The sequence below is a fragment of the Danio rerio genome, chromosome 11 (assembly GCF_049306965.1).
Source record: "Danio rerio strain Tuebingen ecotype United States chromosome 11, GRCz12tu, whole genome shotgun sequence".
NCBI classification, from domain to species: Eukaryota; Metazoa; Chordata; class Actinopteri; order Cypriniformes; family Danionidae; genus Danio; species Danio rerio.
In genome coordinates this window covers 7,366,044-7,386,787 of record NC_133186.1, presented here as the reverse complement: position 1 = coordinate 7,386,787, position 20,744 = coordinate 7,366,044, and the positions used below count along the sequence as shown (strand labels likewise).

Below are 20,744 nucleotides of genomic sequence, written 5' to 3'. Positions count from 1 at the left end.
CACTGCATAATCTCTAGAGCCCTCAGGATCCCCAGGTGGAAATAGAGAAAAAAGAAAATAATTACCGTTCATACATGAACTTATAATAAGTTTACCCAAATTAAACTTCGGGGATTCAAATCAGAAGAAGATTTAAAGATTGTTAACTATGTTTAGAAACATTGCTGAGTTCTTACAATAAACAGACATAAAAAACAAACATGTAAAAATATAAGTGTTTCTAACAAAATGTCAGGTATATTAAGACGGGAGGTGTGTGTCCGGTTTGTCAAGTCCACTTACCTGTATGGAGCACACTCATGCATCATACCATATTGTGACGCATTGTGTGGAAGCTTTACTAAAAAGATAGCTCTTTTTTTCAGTTTTGAACTGAAAGAGTGTGTCTGAGCCTCGGACATTATCAGGTAGGCTATTCCAAAGTTCAGGAGACATAATTGAGAAGGCTCGACCTCCTTTAGTGGATTTTGTTATTCTGGGTACTACCAGAAGCCCTGAGTTTTAAGATTTTAAAGAGCGGGTTGGATTGTAGCGAGACAGAAGGTTGGTTAGATAAACAGGAGCTAGATTATTTAAAGCTTTATGGGTAAGAAGCAATATTTTATAATCAATACGAAACTTAACAGGCAGCCAGTGTAATGAGGATAAATTGGGGTTATATGATCATATTTTCTAGATCTGGAAAGAACTCTGGCAGCTGCAATTTGCACTAACTGAAGTTTATTAATAGAGGATACTGAGCAACCAGCGAACAGAGCATTACAGTAATCCAGCCTAGAAGTCATAAAAACATGAACTAGCTTTTCAGCATCTGAGATGGATGCATACTTCGTAACTTAGTGATATTTCTCAGACAAAAAAGGGTGGTTTTTGTGACATGAGAGATATGATTTTCAAAAGTTAAGTTGCTGTCTAAGGGTGCTTTCACATCTGTAGTTCGCTTCATTAGGTCCGTTAAAACAGTTATCTTGTGAATATATGTCATCAATTTGTGAGGAAATGTTTTGTAAAGCGCCAGGAAATATAGGCTGGAGATGAATAGGTGTTTATGGACCTCTGCTGGATTATGTGGAAATTGCAACTCTTCTTAACCTCAGATAGCAGAATTTTATTTCTAAAATATAAAACAATATCCAGAAACCTTTTATAATAAATTTAGGTCAGACTTTTAGTGATTTTTTAAAAATGAAATGTTCAGTTTTTACAAGCCAAACAATGGCTTATTTTAATGCCTTAATTCAATGACATGGGCGTATTTATAAAACACACGGGTTTATGTAATATACATTAATAACCATGTTTACTAATTAACAAGCAACAATTTGATCATAGTTTAATACAATTTTCCCTTTTAATGAATCTTTAACTCTGAGTTTTTCCTCAATAAACTCTTAATTTGCTGCGTGTTCACTTGAAAATGTGGAGTTGTTTCACTTTTTTCAGATGGACGTATATTTCCCTCCAAAATAATATTTAGCCTATTGTGGTTTACCTGATTTTTTTATTGTCAGGGAGCCTAAAGGTTACATTCCCCAATCCGAATGGACTAACCTAAAAACAAACAGCTTTGTACATTTTTAAACAGCTCTTAAAGTTTGTTTTGAGCCTATAAATTTTTTTCATGTTTCAAAAAGCCAGAATAATAATGTATATGATCAATTATTTAATATTTGTTTGTTTGTTTTTTCCTTTATAACATGTCACAGTACTCTAACACAAATAATTCAGTCAAAAACACAGGGATTTGTGAAGTTGATGTTTTGTACTCGAGTAATATTGTATTTTCTGAAATTGATGTTAAAATATTCTCCGTGAACCGTAAAGCCCGCCTTGTTTCATTTGATTGGCTAACATTTTGACATTGACGAGGTATTATTTCTGAGGCAAACCACGACAGGGGCTGTTGTCTATCGATTACGGCCCGGTTTCAGGCATATATCAGTGCTGGCTCGGTAATATTGACTCGTTTGTGCTGCGTTGAGCTTTGAGCAAAACTCTGAACATTTGAAAATAAACGCGCCTAGAGAAGCTGTTTCAAACCACGATCCATAAATGACGTCACTCGGCACACCAGGCTTCAGTTCAGTGATTATTCAAGCTAGTGAAAGGATTGTCATTTGAACGCGTTGACAGAGTTTCAGTGAATTTACCGACTTACGAATTATCTGTCGACTTAAAAACCTTTATGAGTGAAAACACAATGCCTGTGCTTGTCCACGCGATGGCAGCAACAGCATCTGTGTGTGGTGGAATGGAGAAAGCAGAGGCGAGTTTGTGGATGGACGCAATCGGCTTTTGCGAAGACTTCTGTCCCTGGCTTGACCAGGTGGACGGGACTGTGGTTTCAGAGGCCGCTACAGCTCTTCACAAGCCCTCTACTGCTACTAAAATGGAGGGAAATGCAACCGGTGAGACTATCAGCAAACATTCAAGCTTTATTAGGTGTTAAACCATTAAAAAACCAAGGGTAGAGATATATGCATTTGAGTTTTGAGGGATTAAAATAAATGTACACATGAAAAAAGACACATTACATATAAAAGAATAACGAGAAATTATCAATAATGGATTTTAAATAGACTTTGGGATGAGAAAAAGTTGCTCTGTGAGGTAAATTGTCCTTAAGACATTTTGTTTTTCACTGGGCCTAGAAAACAATGAATGCACATCTATCTAATCCTATCCCCCCATGGGCTAGAATAAAAGCAGGGCTTTTTTTGTTAAACATTTGAAGGTCAAAATTACTAGCCCCTTCAATCTATATATTTTTTTCGATTGTCTACAGAACAAACCATTAATATTTAGACATATATAAATGTTTAGGAATAGCCAAAAATACATTGTATGAGTCAAAATAAATGATTTTTTCCTTTCATGCCAGCAATCTGTAGTCTATTAAGTAATAGTTCATCATTTTCCATGAAGATAATTTGTTGTGAATAATTCGGAAAGTTTCTGAAAATTGACCCTCATGACTGATTTTGTTGTCCAGGATCTTTTTTGGAGACCATCAGCTTCTGCAGTAACTTCTGTCCGTGGCTGGACGAGGAGGACTGGACTGTGGTTTCAGATGCCGGTACAGCACTTGATGAACCATCTTCTGATAATAACGATGAGAAAAACACAACGGGTAAGATTTCTTAGATTTAAATCATTTTAAAAACTGGGCGAAGAGATAAATGAATGTATTGAAGGATTAAAATAAATGTATAAATGAAATTAGACACATTATATATGAAACAAAATGAGAAATGAAAAATAATGTGATTTTAAAAGTCATTCGCTCAGTTTTGTCATTTTAAATGCAACGTTGACATTGTTTGAGTTGTCGTGACAAGCTGACATTACCAAGACAACACAGCTTGTCATAAATTTGTTATAAACATGATTTTCATGAGGCCATTATAATTGAGTCACGAATATTTTTCTGATCACTTTTGAATTTGACAAAAAATGTCTTATTAAAAGTGTCAGCGTGTTGTTGAACAATTTTATAACAATTTCATTAATATTGAATGGCTTTTATATTAGAAATTCAAAAGTTGAGGTCAAAAAAAATTAATGATACTGATATAAACTTCAAAACAATTTTGACACAAGATTAAATCATTTCTTCCCGTGTAATGTGGCATAGTTCATGACAACCGATACCATGTCCGCAATGCCTCACGACACCATCGCAGAAAGTCTAGCATGTTTAATTGTTTTCTCGTTCGATACAATCCGAGCCTGATTATATAACAGTGTTTTATGGATACGTAATAGGCATACGGCTATATGACGAGAGGATTATGAGTAGGGCGGTAGGTCATTCCAGACATCCCAAGTCTCCCGGAGGTTTCAGGAGTCTCCCGCAAATGCACAGAGACTCCCGGATGCCCACAAACAAGTGATAATCTCCCGGAAATCGCGCGTCTTCCTCTCTGTCCTCAAATACACAGCGCACCCTTCTCATCCCTCCCCACCGCATGCCTCCTTGCTCTTCAGACACGTCGCGCGCACACTCTCAAACACCACCAAACCACAATATGTTAATATTAAACAGGAATCATAAGTTTGATCCTATCCATGTCATAAGGAATACCCTTAAATAATGTAGTTATTAATTGTCAGCAAGCATCAGTGTTTATTGAGATTGAAATAACATTAAAAAATTTTTTAATTGAGTTAAGAAATATTGTTAAAGCAACACTTGTGAGTGCTTTGGGAAATAACGCTCGTAGTAGACATCACAAGATGACTGAGTAGTCTGGCACATTTGTTACCCACGACAAGTCAAATGTCAAATGTTGATAAGATTTTATCAAGAAAAAAAAAAATCGCATAATCTGACATAGTGACTTTCGTAACCGACAATAAAAAAAAATTGTGAGATCTGACCGGGGCTTAACAGATGCATCCAAGTGTTTGTTGTAACAAAGGCATCTCAAAAATGTTATTTAAGCTGGCATAACTAAGCGAATGACACTTAATCACAGTTGTCGTAAGAATTGCATAATATTATTATTATTATTTTTTTTTTATTCATGAGACGTGTCATATCATGATCATAAAAGTGTCATGATGAGTCCAGTAAAGTGTTTCAATGAACATTAGTTTCTGAAAACTGACCATTATGACTTATTTTGTCATTCAGGCTCACTTTTGGAGGTCATCAGCTTCTGCAGCGGTTTCTTTCCATGGCTGGAAGAGGACTGGACGATGCTTTCAGATGATAGTACAGCACCGTATGAGTCCTCTTCCGATAACAGTGTGGAGGAAAACACAACCGGTGAGACTGTCTGAAACCACATAAAAGAAATGAAAGACATTTAGCTGCTCTTAGTACAAGTATTTTGAGAAAATCAGCAGCTCAAAAGTTCCTGACAGAGGGCAAAATCAATTTAAAAATGTATAATTGAAAATCATCAGATAAATAATACGATATGATTGTTTTAATGCACTTATTATAGACACAAAGCAATTATTCTTATAGACCTATGACTCCAAATTAACTTATACTCCTTAAAGGTCCTGTGAAATTAAAATAATGTGTTTTTAGATGTTAGCATCAGTATGTTAGACTTGATGATATCTATTGACCTTATTCTCCGCAGACGAGCGGGTGCTGCCATTTGAATCTTTTTGGCACGAGACTTCCGGTCTCATTCACTTCCATTCATTTTTAGACATTAAAAACTGCTCGTTTCGCTGTTTGAAGTTGCAAACTGATATTTCCTTGTTATATTATTCTACTTGGACTGTATAGTCATGCAAACATTTGTTTGTAGAGCAAGTAGTTTGACCGTTTTTTGCCGTTTATTATTCCTTGTCATTTCTCCCATAGGCGACTGAAACGGAAGTTCTTAGACAATCGCGAAAACAGGCGCACTTCCGCATTTTAGAATAAGGTCAATAAGCTAGTGTGGTACGAGACAGTGATAAAATTCACATTTAAAAGATATTAACTTGTAAAGTTTGCGGTTTGTCACTACTAAAGCGATCAAACATTTTTTGACGTCACCTCATACTTCAGTTTGTCATTAAATATTCTGACCAATCAAATGCTCTCTAGTGTCTGACATGCCCACCCCCTTTTTCTCATTGGCTTCTCATTTGATGGGCTTGAGCTTAACCACTTTCACTGGCAGAGCTGTGAGAAAAACTAAATGCTATTGGCTGATTAAAAAAAGAGGAGGAGCTTCTCTATGTCCCGCCCTCTCTTCATGTTTCAGTTGAGATTATGTGAAACATTAAATAATAAATGCACATTTCAAAGCACTTAATAGCATATATGATGGCACATGTGATTTTGATCACACAGCACCACAGCTTTGTATAACTTATATTTTCACTGGCATTCGTGAGTTTATGAAGGAGCTGCAAACACTAGACCATGGGTGTCCCATTTTAGGACTATTCAGCCTATATCTAAAGTATTACTATTTTACATTTATATGTTCTTAATAGCCGATTCAATAACGGACTGACACGTTTCTAATACTTTCTGTGTTGTTTTCTTCGTTTAAGAAATCCAAACACAAGGCAGCAGGAGGAACAAAATCCATGCTTTCTTCAGGAGGGTGTGGAAGGTCATGAAGAAGCCTTTCCTCCGCAGAAGACGGACAAAAGTGGAGCCTGATTCTGATCCAGAGCCTGATTCTGATTCAGAGCACAATCCAGATCAAGAGCCAGATCCAGAGCCTTATCCAGATCCAGAGCCTGATCTGGTTTCAGAGCCTGATCCAGATCAGGAGCCAGGTCCAGATCAAGAGCCAGATCCAGATCAAGAGTATGATGAAGATCCAGATCGAGAGCCAGATCCGGATGAAGCGCCAGATCCAGGTGAAGAGCCAGATCGAGAGCCAGATCCGGGTAAAGATCCAGATCGAGAGCGAGATCCAGGTGAAGCGCCAGATCCGGGTGGAGATCCAGATCGAGAGCCAGATCCGGGTGAAGCGCCAGATCCGGGTGAAGATCCAGATCGAGAGCCAGACCCGGGTGAAGAGCCCGATCCAGATCGAGAGCCAGATCCGGATAAAGAGCCAGATCCGGATGAAGAGCCAGATCCAGATGAAGAGCCAGATCCGGATGAAGAGTCTGATGTGGATGAAGAAGGTGCTTTTTATTTTATGATTGCTCCACTCAGATATGCTGGTACATGTGATCACACAGCACCACAGTTTTGTATAACTTATATTTTTACTGGCTTTCGTGAGTTTATGAGGGAGCTACAAACACTAGACCATAGGTGTCCCACTTTCAGACAATTCAGTCTATATCGAAAGTATTATTAATATTTTACATTTATATGTTCTTAATAGCCGATACAATAACTGACTGACACGTTTCTAATACTTTCTTTGTTGTTGTTTTTTTGTTTAAGAAATCCAAACACAAGGCAGCAGGAGGAACAAAATCCATGCTTTCTTCAGGAGGGTGTGGAAGGTCACAAAGAAGCCTTTCCTCCGCAGAAGACGGACAAAAGTGGAGCCTGATTCTGATCCAGAGCCTGATTCTGATTCAGAGCACAATCCAGATCAAGAGCCAGATCTAGAGCCTTATCCAGATCCAGAGCCTTATCCAGATCCAGAGCCTGATTCTGATTCAGAGCACAATCAGGATCACAAGACAGCTCCAGATCGAGAGCCTGATCTGGTTTCAAAGCCTGATCCAGATCAAGAGCCTGATCCAGATCAAGAGCCAGGTCCAGAGCAAGAGCCTGATCCAGATCAAGGGTATGATGAAGATCCAGATCGAGAGCCAGATCCAGGTGAAGCGCCAGATTCAGATGAATATTCAAATCAAGAGCCAGATCCGGGTGAAGTGCCAGATCCGGGTGAAGATCCAGATCGAGAGCCAGATCCGGATAAAGAGCCAGATCCAGATCGAGAGCCAGATCCGGATAAAGAGCCAGATCCGGATAAAGAGCCAGATCCAGATCGAGAGCCAGATCCGGATAAAGAGCCAGATCCGTATAAAGAGCCAGATCTGAATAAAGAGTCTGATGCAGATGAAGAGCCTGTCCCTGGACCATCTGGGGTCCAGAACACTGCTAAACCTCATCCAGATTCTGAGCCTGTGCCTGGACCTTCTGGGCTCCAGATCTCAGCGTCAGGAGCCTGTGATGATACGCGTCAGTACTATTATATATGCTAATACAACATGTGTTTGTTAATGTAAGATAATATCAGTATGATAGACCTGAAAACACTTAAACAACCTCTTCTTTTTTTCAGGATCTTTGGAAAGTTTCTATGAACTGGGAGTTGTTCTGGGATTCGGGGCCTTCGGTACAGTGCGCAAAGCGGTCCGTAAATCTGATTGCGTGGAGGTAAAACTCTCTTACTACACATTTTCCTTCTTTTGTAAATCGTCTAATTGAGCAGAAAATAATAATTGTATTTCCTCTTTGCAGGTTGCTATCAAGCAGATTCCGAAGAAAAGCGATGACTGTTACATCTTTAAGGTAAGTTGGAAAAAAAAAGACTCAATATTGAATTTAATGGTTTGGACACATTTACTGTTGCGCAGTTGAATTTCAAAAGGCCAAATCCAGTCATTTGAATCAGTATGAAAATTTTACTCATGGTCAAGTTAAATGTCATTTTTGGCTCGTTTCCACTGAGTGGTACAGTACGGGTCGGTACGAGTCATCTTTATCAGGCTCGCCTTTCCACAGCCAAATGGTACCAATGGGGGTGGTGTACGAAAGATGGGCGTGGTGTACGATAGAAAGTTTGAGACGATGTCATTCTCGCTCGAGGAAATGTTCATACTGTTCAAACATTCATACTGTATAGAATGTACTCTTATAACAGCCTACTAGTATGTTTAAATTAAAACGCTGTACCTACTGAGTAGTAGGCGGTTTCGGACGCAGCCATAGACTTTACTTGGACGGGCTGTCCAGGTATTTTAACGGTCGCAAAAGTATGTTTGTATACTTCATGTTTTTTATTTTATTTATTTAATTTTATTTTTTATTTGTATTTTATTTTGAAATAATTTATAATTTTACCTTGATTGGTATGATTCTGTTGGGGAGTGAATCATGCATAAAAAGTTGAACCACTGAACACACATGGCTGTTTTGATAATGTTTTTGTTATTTTTCTGGACACTTCTGAACCCTTGCTGTTAATCAAAGACTCTATAATACATATAAGTTATGTCACTCGTATAGTTTTGAACGGGTTCAGATCTTCAGACTTCTAGTACAGCAGCCAACCAGCAATCACTATAGATTTAGGGAGTAATCGGGGGGGAGGGGCTTTGACCAGACGTGATTTTCTGCTGATTTTGTGTAATTCCAACGTTTAGAATTGAAACTTAAGAGACAGTTGTGCTTTATTTCATAGTTGATTCCTGAAATGACATTTAATCGTAAGATTAGCAAACAGTTTTGGAGAATTTGATGTTTCCCCATTCAAACAGAATGCTCGGGAGACGTTTCAAAGGCGTTTTTTAAGAGCATGAACTTTTTCTAAATATCTAAAAACATTTTTGCATGAACTAATCTTTTAAATGAACTCTTTCTTCAGGTCTGCATCAACTAACCCTTGTTCTCTTTTTCTCATTAGCCTGCTTTAGCTGCCAAGCCGGTGATCAAAGAAGTGGCGTATATGCTCATGCTGAAGAGTCCGCCATTGTGCAAATACATGATCGAAATGTACGAGTGGTTTGATGACCCTGTATACATTTCAATGGTCATGGAGTACCCCAAGCCTTGTGAAGTCCTGGAGAAATTTGTAAGCAAGCACAAGAAGCTGACCGAATCTGTGGCACGTAGCCTGATGCATCAGATAGTCCGGGCAGTCCAGCATTGCTTTGAAAAAGGCATTGTGCACAACGGCCTGCATTCCAACAACATCCTGGTCAACACGACGACTTTGCAGATCAAGCTGATCGACTTCGGTTGCTCTTATGAAGTGGATGAACAACACTACGATGACGCTGTCTTCTCTAGCACAAGAGCTTTAGGCTCCCTGCTGTGTTACATGGTGTCCGGAGGCCTGCCCATTTACTTGTCTAAAGCCAAGGGCAGTGTTTCGTTTACGTCCAGCTTAACCAGTGGTGAGTAAACAGACACTAGCTGTGTTTCCATAAAAAGATTTCAACTTTATTTTTTAAATGAAACCTATTTTTTTATGCACATCCTGGCAAATACTGCACTATTAAGGGTATAGGGGTGGTTTAGGATACAGCCATTGGTAGTATTTTAATCATTAATTTCAGAAGCTTCTTGATAAATGTCAGCTTTAATGTATATTATACAGGCTTATAAGTAAGATGGATTCTTATAAGCAGTGTATTAACCATCTTTCCCCTTGTACAGACTGTTATGATCTGATCCAAAAGTCACTGAGACAAAACATGACGCTTGATCAGTTCTTCTATCATGACTGGATGAGGAGATTCTAGAATGAAGACGAGACTCGATACAGATGAAGGTAAACACAACTCAGCCTGAAGGAAACTACATTTAGCAGGTTTAGCATCCCACTTTGATGTTAAAACAACTTAAAACACGTCCTATAAGGCATGTAAACTAGCTTGACGTCAAAATTACATCAAATTGACTTCTAACACTGGCGTCAAAAACACATCAATTTAATTTATTTACATACAATCGATCTGCATTTTTAACCTGTTTTTGATGTAGTTTTGACATCAAAGTGCCCGCTGGAATGCTTCTCATGTTATATAAACATGTGCTAGACAAATACCAGACATGTTTTTAATATTTCTTCTTTTGTTTTTCCTCTGTAGAAAGCAGCAAGGTCTTCTGCAGGAAAAAAAAAGTTTTCTATATATATATATTTTAAAAAAAACTCAGAAAAAACAACACAAACGTCATAAAGAAGCATAAAAAAGAAGAACTCACGTCTAACTGATCCAGAACCAGAGCCTGATCCAGAGTCTATCCTGGGACCCAAACACTGCAGGATAAGCGTTGTCGTCAATTCCAGGAAACTGCCTGTTCTGTGCTGTCAGAAATGGAAACCCATGGTGGACTCTGAGGATAGGGATGGTTAAATCTGAGTGCATTTTGAGGAAGACGTGTTGTTTCTCCAGAAGATAATGATGAAGAAACACCAGCACCAGTACAATGCATTGGGTCAGGTTTACACGAAAAGCAGAAGATTTACAAATATATCATTTTTGGACAGTTTTAAGCTAAAATGGACATGCATTTTTTTTAAATTGGCAACAAAATCCCCTGAACACAAATGAAGATATTTGAGATGAATACAGAGAGCTCCCTCATCCTCCATAAACAGCAACAGCCCCAAGTTGCTCAGAAACAAAGTCCGGAAACTAACAGAAAATCTTTTTTGGTATTTGTTTGGGCTTTAAGGATGAGGAAGCTCTCAGATTTCAGAATTACTGATATCAGAAATGATCTAGGAGGAGTAAGGTGGTGGTGGAGGGCCTTTTCTTTCTTCAGTTTGTGTTGTGGATGGAAGTGTACATTATTAACACTGACCTCTAAAGTAATTGTAGACTGCTACATTTCTAATGTTATTTTTGGACAGTCCTAGGCTAAAATAAGCATGCTTCATTTTTAATTGGCGACAAAAATCCCCTAAACACAAGCTCCCTCATCCTCTATAGACAGCAACAGCCCCAAGTTGCTCAGTAACAAAGTCCAGAAACTACCACAAGAAAACATTCTGGTATTTTTCCAGACTTTGAGGATGAGGGAGCTCTCAGATTTCAGAATTACTGATATCAGAAATGAGCTAGGAGGAGTTAGGGGTGGTGGAGGGCCTTTTAACAACAATAAATGATAAAAATAAAAGGATTGATACACATAAATAAGTAAAGAGTGCTTAATGATGGCAGAATTTTCAGTTTTGGGTGAACTGCCCATTTAAGCGATAGCATTAGTGCATTTTCAGCATGGTAATAATAAGGTGCTATGTGCAGGGTTATTCAGCTAATTAATATCAAGCTCATAAGAAAAGTTACTGAAAATTCAAGAAAGAAAAACCCATTTCATGATGTGAAGCCACAAATTAGAAAATTGCCGGAGCTAACATAAATGATGGACAGGTTTCGCTTCCCTTATAAATCTGACCCAATGAATGTTTCCATAAATATCTTGGAGTATCAGCATTAAAGAGGCAGCTTCCTCCGTCTGAGAGATATTTCTGTATAAATTAAAGAGATTGTACATCTAAAAATGAAAAGTTTGCTATTATTTACTCATTCCTTGACTTGTTTAAAACTCGCTTAAGTTGAAGAATTCAGCCATTGACTTTCACAGTATTTGTTATTCCCACTATGGATGTCAGTGGTCACATGATTCGTCAGTGTATCTTCCTTTGTGTTCATTCATTCATTTTCCTTTAGTTTAGTCCCTTATTTATCAGGGGGTTGCAACAGTGGTGAACCACCAACTATTCCAGCATATATTCCTCTTTCAGTATTGTAACCAATGACTTGCATATTGAGATTATATGAAGAGTTTTCACATTAATTTAAATAGATTTTATTTTGATACAGCCAGTGCTTTAAATAGAGTTCAACTGACCGACTGACCCATATATCCTCTTCCATAAATAAAACCGATAGGGTTTTCAAAAGCAATTTAGCAAAGGAAAAGCCGTCACAGTCACATGATTTCACCACGTTCTGCGAGCTGTTTATTAATTTACTTTAGTTATAGTTCTTTGCCAGATTCAAACCCTGTTTTTGTGGTCAACTCTGCTTTATGTCCCAAGCCAACATACACGCTGAGCTACTGGGCAAACAACAGTGGAACTGCAGCCAGACGTACCTCTGGCTACATGTTTCGTGCTTTCTAGAAATGTAGACAGGGGTTCATATCCACAATGAGCCTGTGTTGGATCATCTAGTCATCGATAGACTTTTTATTCAGATGCAGAGCGACAGCACAGTTGACTTGCATGTGGCCTTGGTGTTTCAGGAATATTTCAGTTTATTTACAGTCCCATATTTTATATTATGTATTAGGTTTAGGCTTTAAACTAAGCAGGAGTGTGTTCGCATCACATCTAAAAGGACAAAGTGGTCTGCATATGTATTGTTATATATATTATTTCTACCGTTATTACATCCTCGGTATTGAAACCACTGCTGCTGTCATCACAGATCATGTTCACCATCACAAACTTTCAAGAGTTCACACTTAGCTGATGATTGATTATAAGCAAGTTTGGCATCCTGTGCCAGGAGAGAGCCCTGAGCTCGAAGGTTCTTGAGCCCTGGGCTCCCTCCCGTTTGGAGGAAGAGAGGGGAGCCTCGAGCTCAGGTAGATCTCGACAACTCCCACTTGATAAGAGCTGATGACTAAAAATTAATACTATTAAAAGATATGCTGCATTATGAGATTACCTGTATTGCAAATTTAGATTTATCAATTTATTTGTTGTGCAAGTTTTTGAAATGTGGGAGGAAACCGGAGGACCCGAGAAAAACCCACGCAAGCACGAGAAGAACATGCAAACTACACACAGAAACAACTAACGGCCTGTTAAAGGACTAGAACCGGTGATGTTCTTGTTGTGAGGCGACAGTGCTAGTCACTGGGCCACCGTGCTGCCCTGTGGAGGGAAAGGTGAAAAGGTAGGGGGGGAAGGGGGGATTCTTCAAATCGAAGATGACTGTAGTGAAAAAACCCTGGCTCTTTATAGTGGGTTAGGAATGGCCTGATTGGTGGATCATGCATGTTAATTCAGAACCAGCCGTGTTCAATCATAATCACGTGCTCCTCTCGAAATTAGTTTATGAATAAACTTCACTTAATATTATTGATATTATGATTATGCCCATGAATGCTAAAGACTATTTCAATACTAGTCAGACTGTCATTGCTGTATATACTCATTTCTGTTCTATTGCTGTTTTCTGTTTACTGAATATGTTGTATGTTTTGCACACTTAATAAAAAAAAAAAAATTGTGTTATGTTGTGTCTTTATAATGAGGTCTGGTTATCTGGGTACTCTTGTACTAGTGTTTTTCCGATACTGAGCATTCAGATTTACTGGCATACTGCTCTGAATATAGGGATTGCCTAAACAGCAAACATTTTTAAAAATAATGTAAAAACAGCAAATATACAGAGCATTATTCCTATTATTTAACAAGTTATCCATTTATTTTATGAACGTCTGCCTCTATAGGGTACCTAAACCCAACCCTCACAGTAATGTCAAAAATATGAATTATTGTTGTACAGTGTCACAAACAGTATGCTGTAAGTGTGTGTATCCCACAGACTTCACCTTCACTTTGAAATCAAGCTTTACAGTGTGTATTTTGCCAGCTCTTGATGAATAATTAGAGCAGTGGTCACCAAACTTGTTCCTGGAGTGCCGGTGTCCTGATTTTAGCTCCAACCCTAATCAAACACACCTGAACAAGCTAATCAAGGTCTAACTTGGCATACTTGAAACGTTCAGACAGGTGTGTTGAGGCAAGTTGTAGCTAAAACCTGCAGGGACACCGACCCTCCAGGACTGAGATTGGTGACCCCTGAATTAGAGGATTAGTAATCTTCAGTCGCCTGTTTGATTCTGCCTTTAGAGCAGCACTTTTAGATAAGACTAAAAAGCACCGCTTGATGAGTTTCACTTCTATCATCTATGGATTTTTAGGTTACAGACTTGTCACTCAATTATATTTTAGACAAAGTCATTTAAATACAATTTTATTGATGTAAAAAGTAATTAATTGATTAATGTTTGAAAGCAACTTACCCAACACTAGTTAAAATTCTAAGGTTTAAGTTCTTCATATTCACAGATAAAAATGATGCATTAATAAGTCTGCCTTGTTAAACTCTGCATGAGTGTGACCAAAGCCAAAGGATGTGACTAGTATTCAGTTAACATTATTCATATATTTATTTTCTTTTCGGCTTAGTCCCTTTATTAATCAAGGGTCGCCACAGCGGAATGAAACGCCAACCTATCCAGAATATGTTTTATGCACATTCTGTAGAGCTAGCATTTACAGCGAGGGAATGACATCCGATGTGGTACAGAGTATATACATATTATATATATTATTTACATGATGCTTTTAGCATATTATATCAGCTTGTCACTCAGTGATAAGCACAGTTATTGGGCAAAATTAACGTTAAAGTGAGCATTGTTCATAGTTCATCATATATATATATATATATATATATATATATATATATATATATATATATATATATATATATATATATATATATATATTCATACAGTTTGTCTTAGTAAATTCAGTTGATTGGACATGATTTAAAAAAGGCATACACCTGTCTTTATGAGGTCCCAGGGTTGACAGTGCATGTCAAAGCACAAACCAAGCATGAAGACAAAGGAATTGTCTATAGACCTTGGAGACAAGATTGTCTCGAGGCACAAGGCTGGGGAAGGTTACAGAAATAATTCTGCTGCTCTGAAAGTTCCAATGAGCAAAGTGGCCTCCATCATCCGTAAGTGGAAGATGTTTGGAACCACCAGCACTCCTCCAAGAGCTGGCCGGCCATCTAAGCTGAGTGATCGGGGGAGAAGAGCCTCATTCAGGGAGGTTATCAATAAACCGATGAGCTCCAGCGTTCTTCTCTGGAGAGAGGAGAACCTTACAGAAGGTCAACCATCTGTGCAGCAATCCACCAATCAGGCCTGTATGGTAGAGTGGCCAGACGGAAGACACTCCCCGCCTGGAATTTGCCAAAAGGCATCTGAAGGACTCTAAGAAACAAAATTCTCTGGTCTGATGAGACTAAAATTGAACTCTTTGGAGTGAATGCCAGGTGTTACGATTGGAGAAAACCAGACAGCGCTCATCACCAGGCTAATACCATCACTACAGTAAAGGATGTAAGGATGTTTAGCAGCAGGAACTGGTAGACTAGTCAAGATAGAGGGAAAGATAAATGCACCAATGTACAGAGACATCCTGAATGAAAACCTGCTTCAGAGTGCTCTTGACCTCAGACTGGGGGCGACGGTTCATCTTCCAGCAATGACCCAAAGCACACCGCCAAAATATCAATGGAGTGGCTTCACGACAACTCAGTGAATGTCCTAGAGTGGCCCAGCCAAAGCCCAGACCTAAATCCTATTAAACATCTCTGGAGAGATCTGAAAATGGCTGTACACCATCCCTTCCCATCCAACCTGACAGAGCTTGAGAGGTACTGCAAAGAGGAATGGGCAAAAATTCCCAAAGACAGGTGTGCCAAGCTTGTGGTATCATATTCAAAAAGACTTGGCGCTGTAACTGCTTCCACAGGCGCAGCAACAGAGTATTGAGCAATACTTCTGTACATGTGATTTTTCAGGTTTTTTATTGTTAATAAATTTGCAAGAACTCTTTTTTTCACATTGTCATTATGGGTTATTGACTTTAATCCATTTTGGAATAAGGCTGTAAAATAAAAAATGTGGAAAAAGCGCTATGAATACTTTCCTGGTGCACTGGGCTTTTACACATTTACACTTATTTTAAAATAAAGGATTTCTGCACGGACAAGCTTTTTAACATGATTTAAAATGATGATGTGAATAACAAATGACTAATCAGTATATTCAGACAGGTACTTTTTTACGATACAACCTGAATATCTTTGTACTTACTGTATTTTGAACACACAAAATACACCAAACAGATTCATCACATACAAAGTAGCAAAAAAATGATGATGATGAGGCTAAAGCCAAATGCTAGTGATTTCTTAACAAAGACCAGCATTCCAAAATCATGTTTTTATAATCCTGTGCCTTTCATTTCTATGCAACACACTAAAACAGTTGGCGACGATTAAATCTGGATTAAAACCTTCCTACTTTAGTATACAAATGCAATGTCCAATAGGAAGAACACTCAGCATTCTTCTATGGATCTGAAGCTTTATTTTGATGCATTCACAAGTGCCATGCCCAATCCTCGACTAAACAAGTCAATCTCCAGTTCATGAAATGGCGCTGTGAATGTTCGGAAGTCACATTGCGCTACTTTTCACCTCTATCACACTGTTCTCCAAAGATTTTCCAGCCGCGCGCAACTCGTCTCTCCGCCGTGCAAGATTGCCGCGTTCCTCCTGCAATCGCTCATGAAGCTCAATGTAGCGCCTGCTCTGCTGAAACCTCTCCTCCACTTCACCGTTGCTGGAAAGGCCCTTCAAATCTGAAAACCACACCTGAAGTTAGTGTCAAGGCCAAAAATTACTGTCATGCATACAAAAGTGCAATCACACTAGCGAATACCCAATACCGAAAACATGATGATGTTGGTCTGCAATATTTAATAACACAATCCTTTAATCAATCATTAATAATAAAAATAGATCAACGACAACAACTTGAAAGGGTGGCATAATGGTGCAGTGGTTAGCACCAGTCACCTCACAGCAAGAAGTTCGCTGGTTCAAGTCCCAGTTAGCATTTCTGTGTGGAGTTTGCATGTTCTAGGTGAATTGAATAAACTAAATTGGCTGTAGAGTATGTGTGTGATTGTAACAGTGTATAGGAGTTTCCCAGTACTGGGTTGCAGCTTGATGGTTCATTCCGCTGTGGTGACCCCTGATGAATAAAGGGACTAAGCTGATTAAAAATTAGAGAATGAATGAACGACAACAGAAAACGAAATATTAACTTTAGCATTATAGCACCATGTGAATTAAGGCACAATATCAATATCCCAACGTGCGCATCTGCAATAAACACGTCACGTCATGTGCAATGTTTAGTTGGGATTATCACAGATTAGTACCCCTGATTTGTGGAGTCATTGTGAACTTTAACTATAATCTATTACTATTAGTGTGAAAGATTTTTAGTCGGATGTGTTTTTAAGGCTTGCGACTAAGATTTTAGCAATTTTAAGCCATTTGGGAACAAGAAATTGGCTGCAACAACAATACGATTAAAATCAATTACTAAAATCGTTTGCAACAAATTAGGTGTGGGAGGAGCATTTCACACTAAATAAACAAAAGCAGCATGACATGAAAAATTCAAACTGAGCTTTGGTGCGTTGACTGGCGCTGAGCCAGAGAAAGACGTGTCATATTATCACTATTATGCAGTGTTTATCATGGTACTTTAAATATTCTGTCTGAAATCATATGCAAGTATGACTTGGAAACCACATTAGCACTATTTATTTGACTGTGGACAATGAATTGTGTAATTTGATAGTCAAATCTAGGTCTGGGCTTTTCTGAAAAAATCAGCTGAAACCACCCTAGGCTGGTTTTAGTTGGTTGACCAGCCTGGTTTTAGAGGGGTTTTGGCCATTTTCAGCCTAGTCTTAGCTGGTCAGGCTGGAAAATGACCAGTTGAATCCAGCTAAAACCAGCTTGACCAGCCTGGTTTAAGCTGGACATAGCTGGCTTTGGCTGGGCTCCCAGTCTGGCTAAGCTGGTCAAGCTGGTTTTAGCTGGTCATCCCTTAGCCTGACCAACTAAAACCAAGCTGGAAATGGTTAGAAACCAGCCTGGAAATGGCCAAAACCCCTATAAAACCAGGCTGCCCTGCTGAAAAAATCCAGCTTAAAACAGCCTAGGCTGGTTGGCTGGTTTTAGATGGTCAACCAGGCTGTTTTTAGAGGGGTTTTGGCCATTTCCAGGCTGGTTTCCAGTCATTTCCAGCCTGGTCTTAGCTGGTCAGGCTGGAAAATGACCAGCTAAAACCAGCTTGACAAGCCTGGTTTAAGCTGGACATAGCTGGTTTTGGCTGGGCTCCCAGCCTGGCTAGGCTGGTCAAGCTGGTTTTAGCTGGTCATCTCCCAGCCTGACCAGCTAAGACCAGACTGGAAATGGCTGGAAACCAGTCTGGAAGTGGCCAAAACCCCTCTAAAACCAGCCTGGTCGACCAGCTAAAACCAGACAACCAGCCTAGGCTGGTTTAAGCTGTTTTTTTCAGTAGGGCAACTTTACCTTAATAAAGGCTTACCCATCAAGGCTTACCCATTCATTTAAAGTTAGAATCAGTGAAGTTTAGCTTTTATTTTCAGTTCATCTAACGTTATTAAGGTTGGTTAAGCATAATGAGGGAAAGGAACGTAATACCGATAACATACTCTACATCAGTTGTTCGTCTGCATCAGGGTGTGCACTTATACTCTTATTTAACATTAAATACATTTTTACGTCTCTAAACTAATGTAACCTTTGTAAGTTATGTGATGCTGTGTAAAACGTTGTGGTTGAAATATGTTAGTAAAGTTTTTAAAGCCACTGCACTGAAATATTCTCGTCAGTACCTTCAGCAGAAGTGTGTGAAACGGTGAATACTGGATCATTGGGATAGGCACGGTTCACATCCTCCATTATCTGCTCCACTGTCGGCGGATCAGGTCGGGTCGGCAGAACCATCCGCTTTTTGCCTTTAGAACCAAAATTCATCCTGTCTGGAGAAGCACCAGCTCTAATTTTAAACAAAATGATTATGCTCTTTAAAAATCATCAGTGTTCATGGTGGTATGACGAACCTACACTGTAAAACAAATCAGCTACTAAAGTACTGTACATATTTCACATGTAGACTCGACTGTTTACCAAGCTGACACGTCAGAAGAAGATTCAGAGATGAGAGGGAGGACTGTCGCCATCTTACGACTCGGAGTAAAACAGCGTTTGTATTTGTGGGTTTATCATAGACAAATGAATACTTTCCGGATGCATTGTATATTGTGCAGACCTATTAAACATTAGTCCATTTTATTCTGTATGTTTGTGAGATGTTTTTCAAAATATATTACTAAGAAATAGTCTTGAATAACCGAGAGAATTTGTATTATCTTTACAAAGCATCAGTCATTATTATCTTTACAAAGCATAAGCCATTATTATCTTTACAAAGCATCAGTCATTAAGAAAAATATTATCACGTTTTAAGAAAGTCATGGGTCTTCTTAATACTAATAAATTTAAGAGATGACATTTCAGCAAGAAAAATATCAAATCTACACTCTAAAAATATTGTTTAGTCAAAACAAAACAGTTTGCATTAATATATTCAAGTTGCGACAACATCTAAGAAAATGAGGTTCAGACAACAAACTTCACTATGTTAGCCAATTTTTTTTCTCTTTAATCAGAGGCATTTTTACATAGCAAAAAAAAAAAAAAAAAAAAAAACTAAAATTTTTAAATCGAGTACTCAAAAAAAAGTTGTTTAAATTAGTTTTTAAATAAAAATTGCAAACAAACCCACTGTTGAGTACTTAATTACATGCACGTTTTCAAGTTCAGAACCTCAAATAAATTAAGTTTTTAGCACTGTTCATGCTTGTAAGAAATACATTTAACAACAACATTTTTGTTTTCAGGTAATTTGTTATTTGTATTAAACCACAGGTTTCCACTGTTTTACAAAACAAAAGCATGAACTGTCCCATATTATCAGTATAAAAAATAACAAAAAACATCAGTGTGTGGACTTAAAAATACAAAAATAAAAATTCCATTTGTGTGGAAAAATTGAGTTATCAACCCAATTTCTTTGGGTTGCTACAAGTTAAATAATGCTTTAAAGTAATTGACAGATATATTTACCTTTAAATTAGCCGCATTTTTAAATTGATGTAATTATCAATATGTTCCTGTTTTGAAAACCAAAATAAAAGTTTTAATCTAATCAGGATTTTAGAATTTTTAAGTTACAATAATGTATTAAACTATGTAGTGGTGACAGACATCTTGAGTTATTTTTTAGAGTGCAAGTATTGTCTTTAGGAACTTATTTTTGCGGATAAAAAATAGTGTTACACAAAAAGTTAACGATTAAGAGCATAATCACTCCCAGAAAAGTCATCTTGCCAACAATATAGTTTTGGCATGTGAGTCTCCATAACTTCAAGTTACATCTCTACCACAAGTTACACCCCCTTCATGTTTCCGCAGACAGACCCTCAGCGGCGGAGACGATGGACAAGGCCTACTACAGTTGAGCGGGGGATACTGTACCAAAAAGATAATAACCAGAGTGGGAGGGGAGAGAGGGTAGAGGGGGAGTTTATTAGGGGAGATTTTCCAGAGAAATGACAAAAGTACAAAACGGGAGGGTGGCGGGAGATGGGTGTGAAATACGGGAGACTCCTGGGAAACACAGGAGTGTTGGCAAGTATGATTTAAACATATTTAAACATATATTAATAACAAAACATGTCCATACATGACGATATTCAACATCACAAACATACAAAGAGTTGTCTAAACCCACACCGATCTTTCAGATAATCCTGAAATGTCATATATTTATAGACTAGGCTAATATGTCTGCACAATGCAGT

General features: G+C 38.2%; 2 protein-coding genes across 6 annotated transcripts; one reads left to right on the top strand and one right to left on the bottom strand.

Annotated features, from left to right (window-relative positions):
- Positions 1–1,692: 1,692 nt before the first annotated feature.
- On the bottom strand, positions 1,693–19,009 carry si:ch73-238c9.1. Of its 4 annotated transcripts, none has more exons than XR_012386978.1 (5): positions 18,714–19,009; positions 16,471–16,634; positions 10,367–10,498; positions 4,612–4,781; positions 1,693–3,097 (listed from the first exon to the last, which is right to left on the bottom strand). XR_012386978.1 is itself a non-coding variant. In XM_017358277.4 (2 exons), exons 1-2 carry the CDS (start codon positions 18,853–18,855, stop codon positions 16,450–16,452), a joined length of 327 nt encoding a protein of 108 aa, XP_017213766.2. In that variant the 5' UTR covers positions 18,856–19,009; the 3' UTR covers positions 15,779–16,449. The 4 variants fall into 4 exon arrangements, 1 of the variants encoding a protein (XP_017213766.2); XR_012386976.1 differs by having other exon boundaries at positions 2,411–3,100; XR_012386977.1 differs by lacking the exons at positions 1,693–3,097; positions 4,612–4,781 and adding an exon at positions 10,130–10,267.
- LOC141376529 (uncharacterized) lies at positions 2,007–13,402 on the top strand. 2 transcript variants are annotated; one of them, XM_073916343.1, is made up of 10 exons: positions 2,007–2,408; positions 2,993–3,130; positions 4,637–4,771; positions 6,010–6,636; positions 6,866–7,615; positions 7,719–7,813; positions 7,898–7,948; positions 9,063–9,555; positions 9,818–9,932; positions 10,252–13,402. In XM_073916343.1, the coding sequence occupies exons 1-9, from the start codon at positions 2,186–2,188 to the stop codon at positions 9,901–9,903; spliced, it is 2,598 nt and encodes an 865-aa protein (XP_073772444.1). In that variant the 5' UTR covers positions 2,007–2,185; the 3' UTR covers positions 9,904–9,932; positions 10,252–13,402. The 2 variants fall into 2 exon arrangements, with proteins under 2 accessions (XP_073772444.1, XP_073772445.1); XM_073916344.1 differs by having other exon boundaries at positions 2,055–2,408; positions 6,010–6,597.
- Positions 19,010–20,744: the final 1,735 nt, after the last annotated feature.

Coding starts and splice junctions, on each gene's coding strand:
- LOC141376529 (XM_073916343.1), top strand. CDS start 2,186: ATGAGTGAAAACACAATGCCTGTGCTTGTCCACGCGATGGCAGCAACA. Junction 2,409..2,992: donor AATGGAGGGAAATGCAACCG/GTGAGACTATCA, acceptor TTTGTTGTCCAG/GATCTTTTTTGGAGACCATC. Junction 4,772..6,009: donor TGTGGAGGAAAACACAACCG/GTGAGACTGTCT, acceptor TCTTCGTTTAAG/AAATCCAAACACAAGGCAGC.
- si:ch73-238c9.1 (XM_017358277.4), bottom strand. CDS start 18,855: ATGAATTTTGGTTCTAAAGGCAAAAAGCGGATGGTTCTGCCGACCCGA. Junction 16,635..18,713: donor TTCACACACTTCTGCTGAAG/GTACTGACGAGA, acceptor TGTGGTTTTCAG/ATTTGAAGGGCCTTTCCAGC.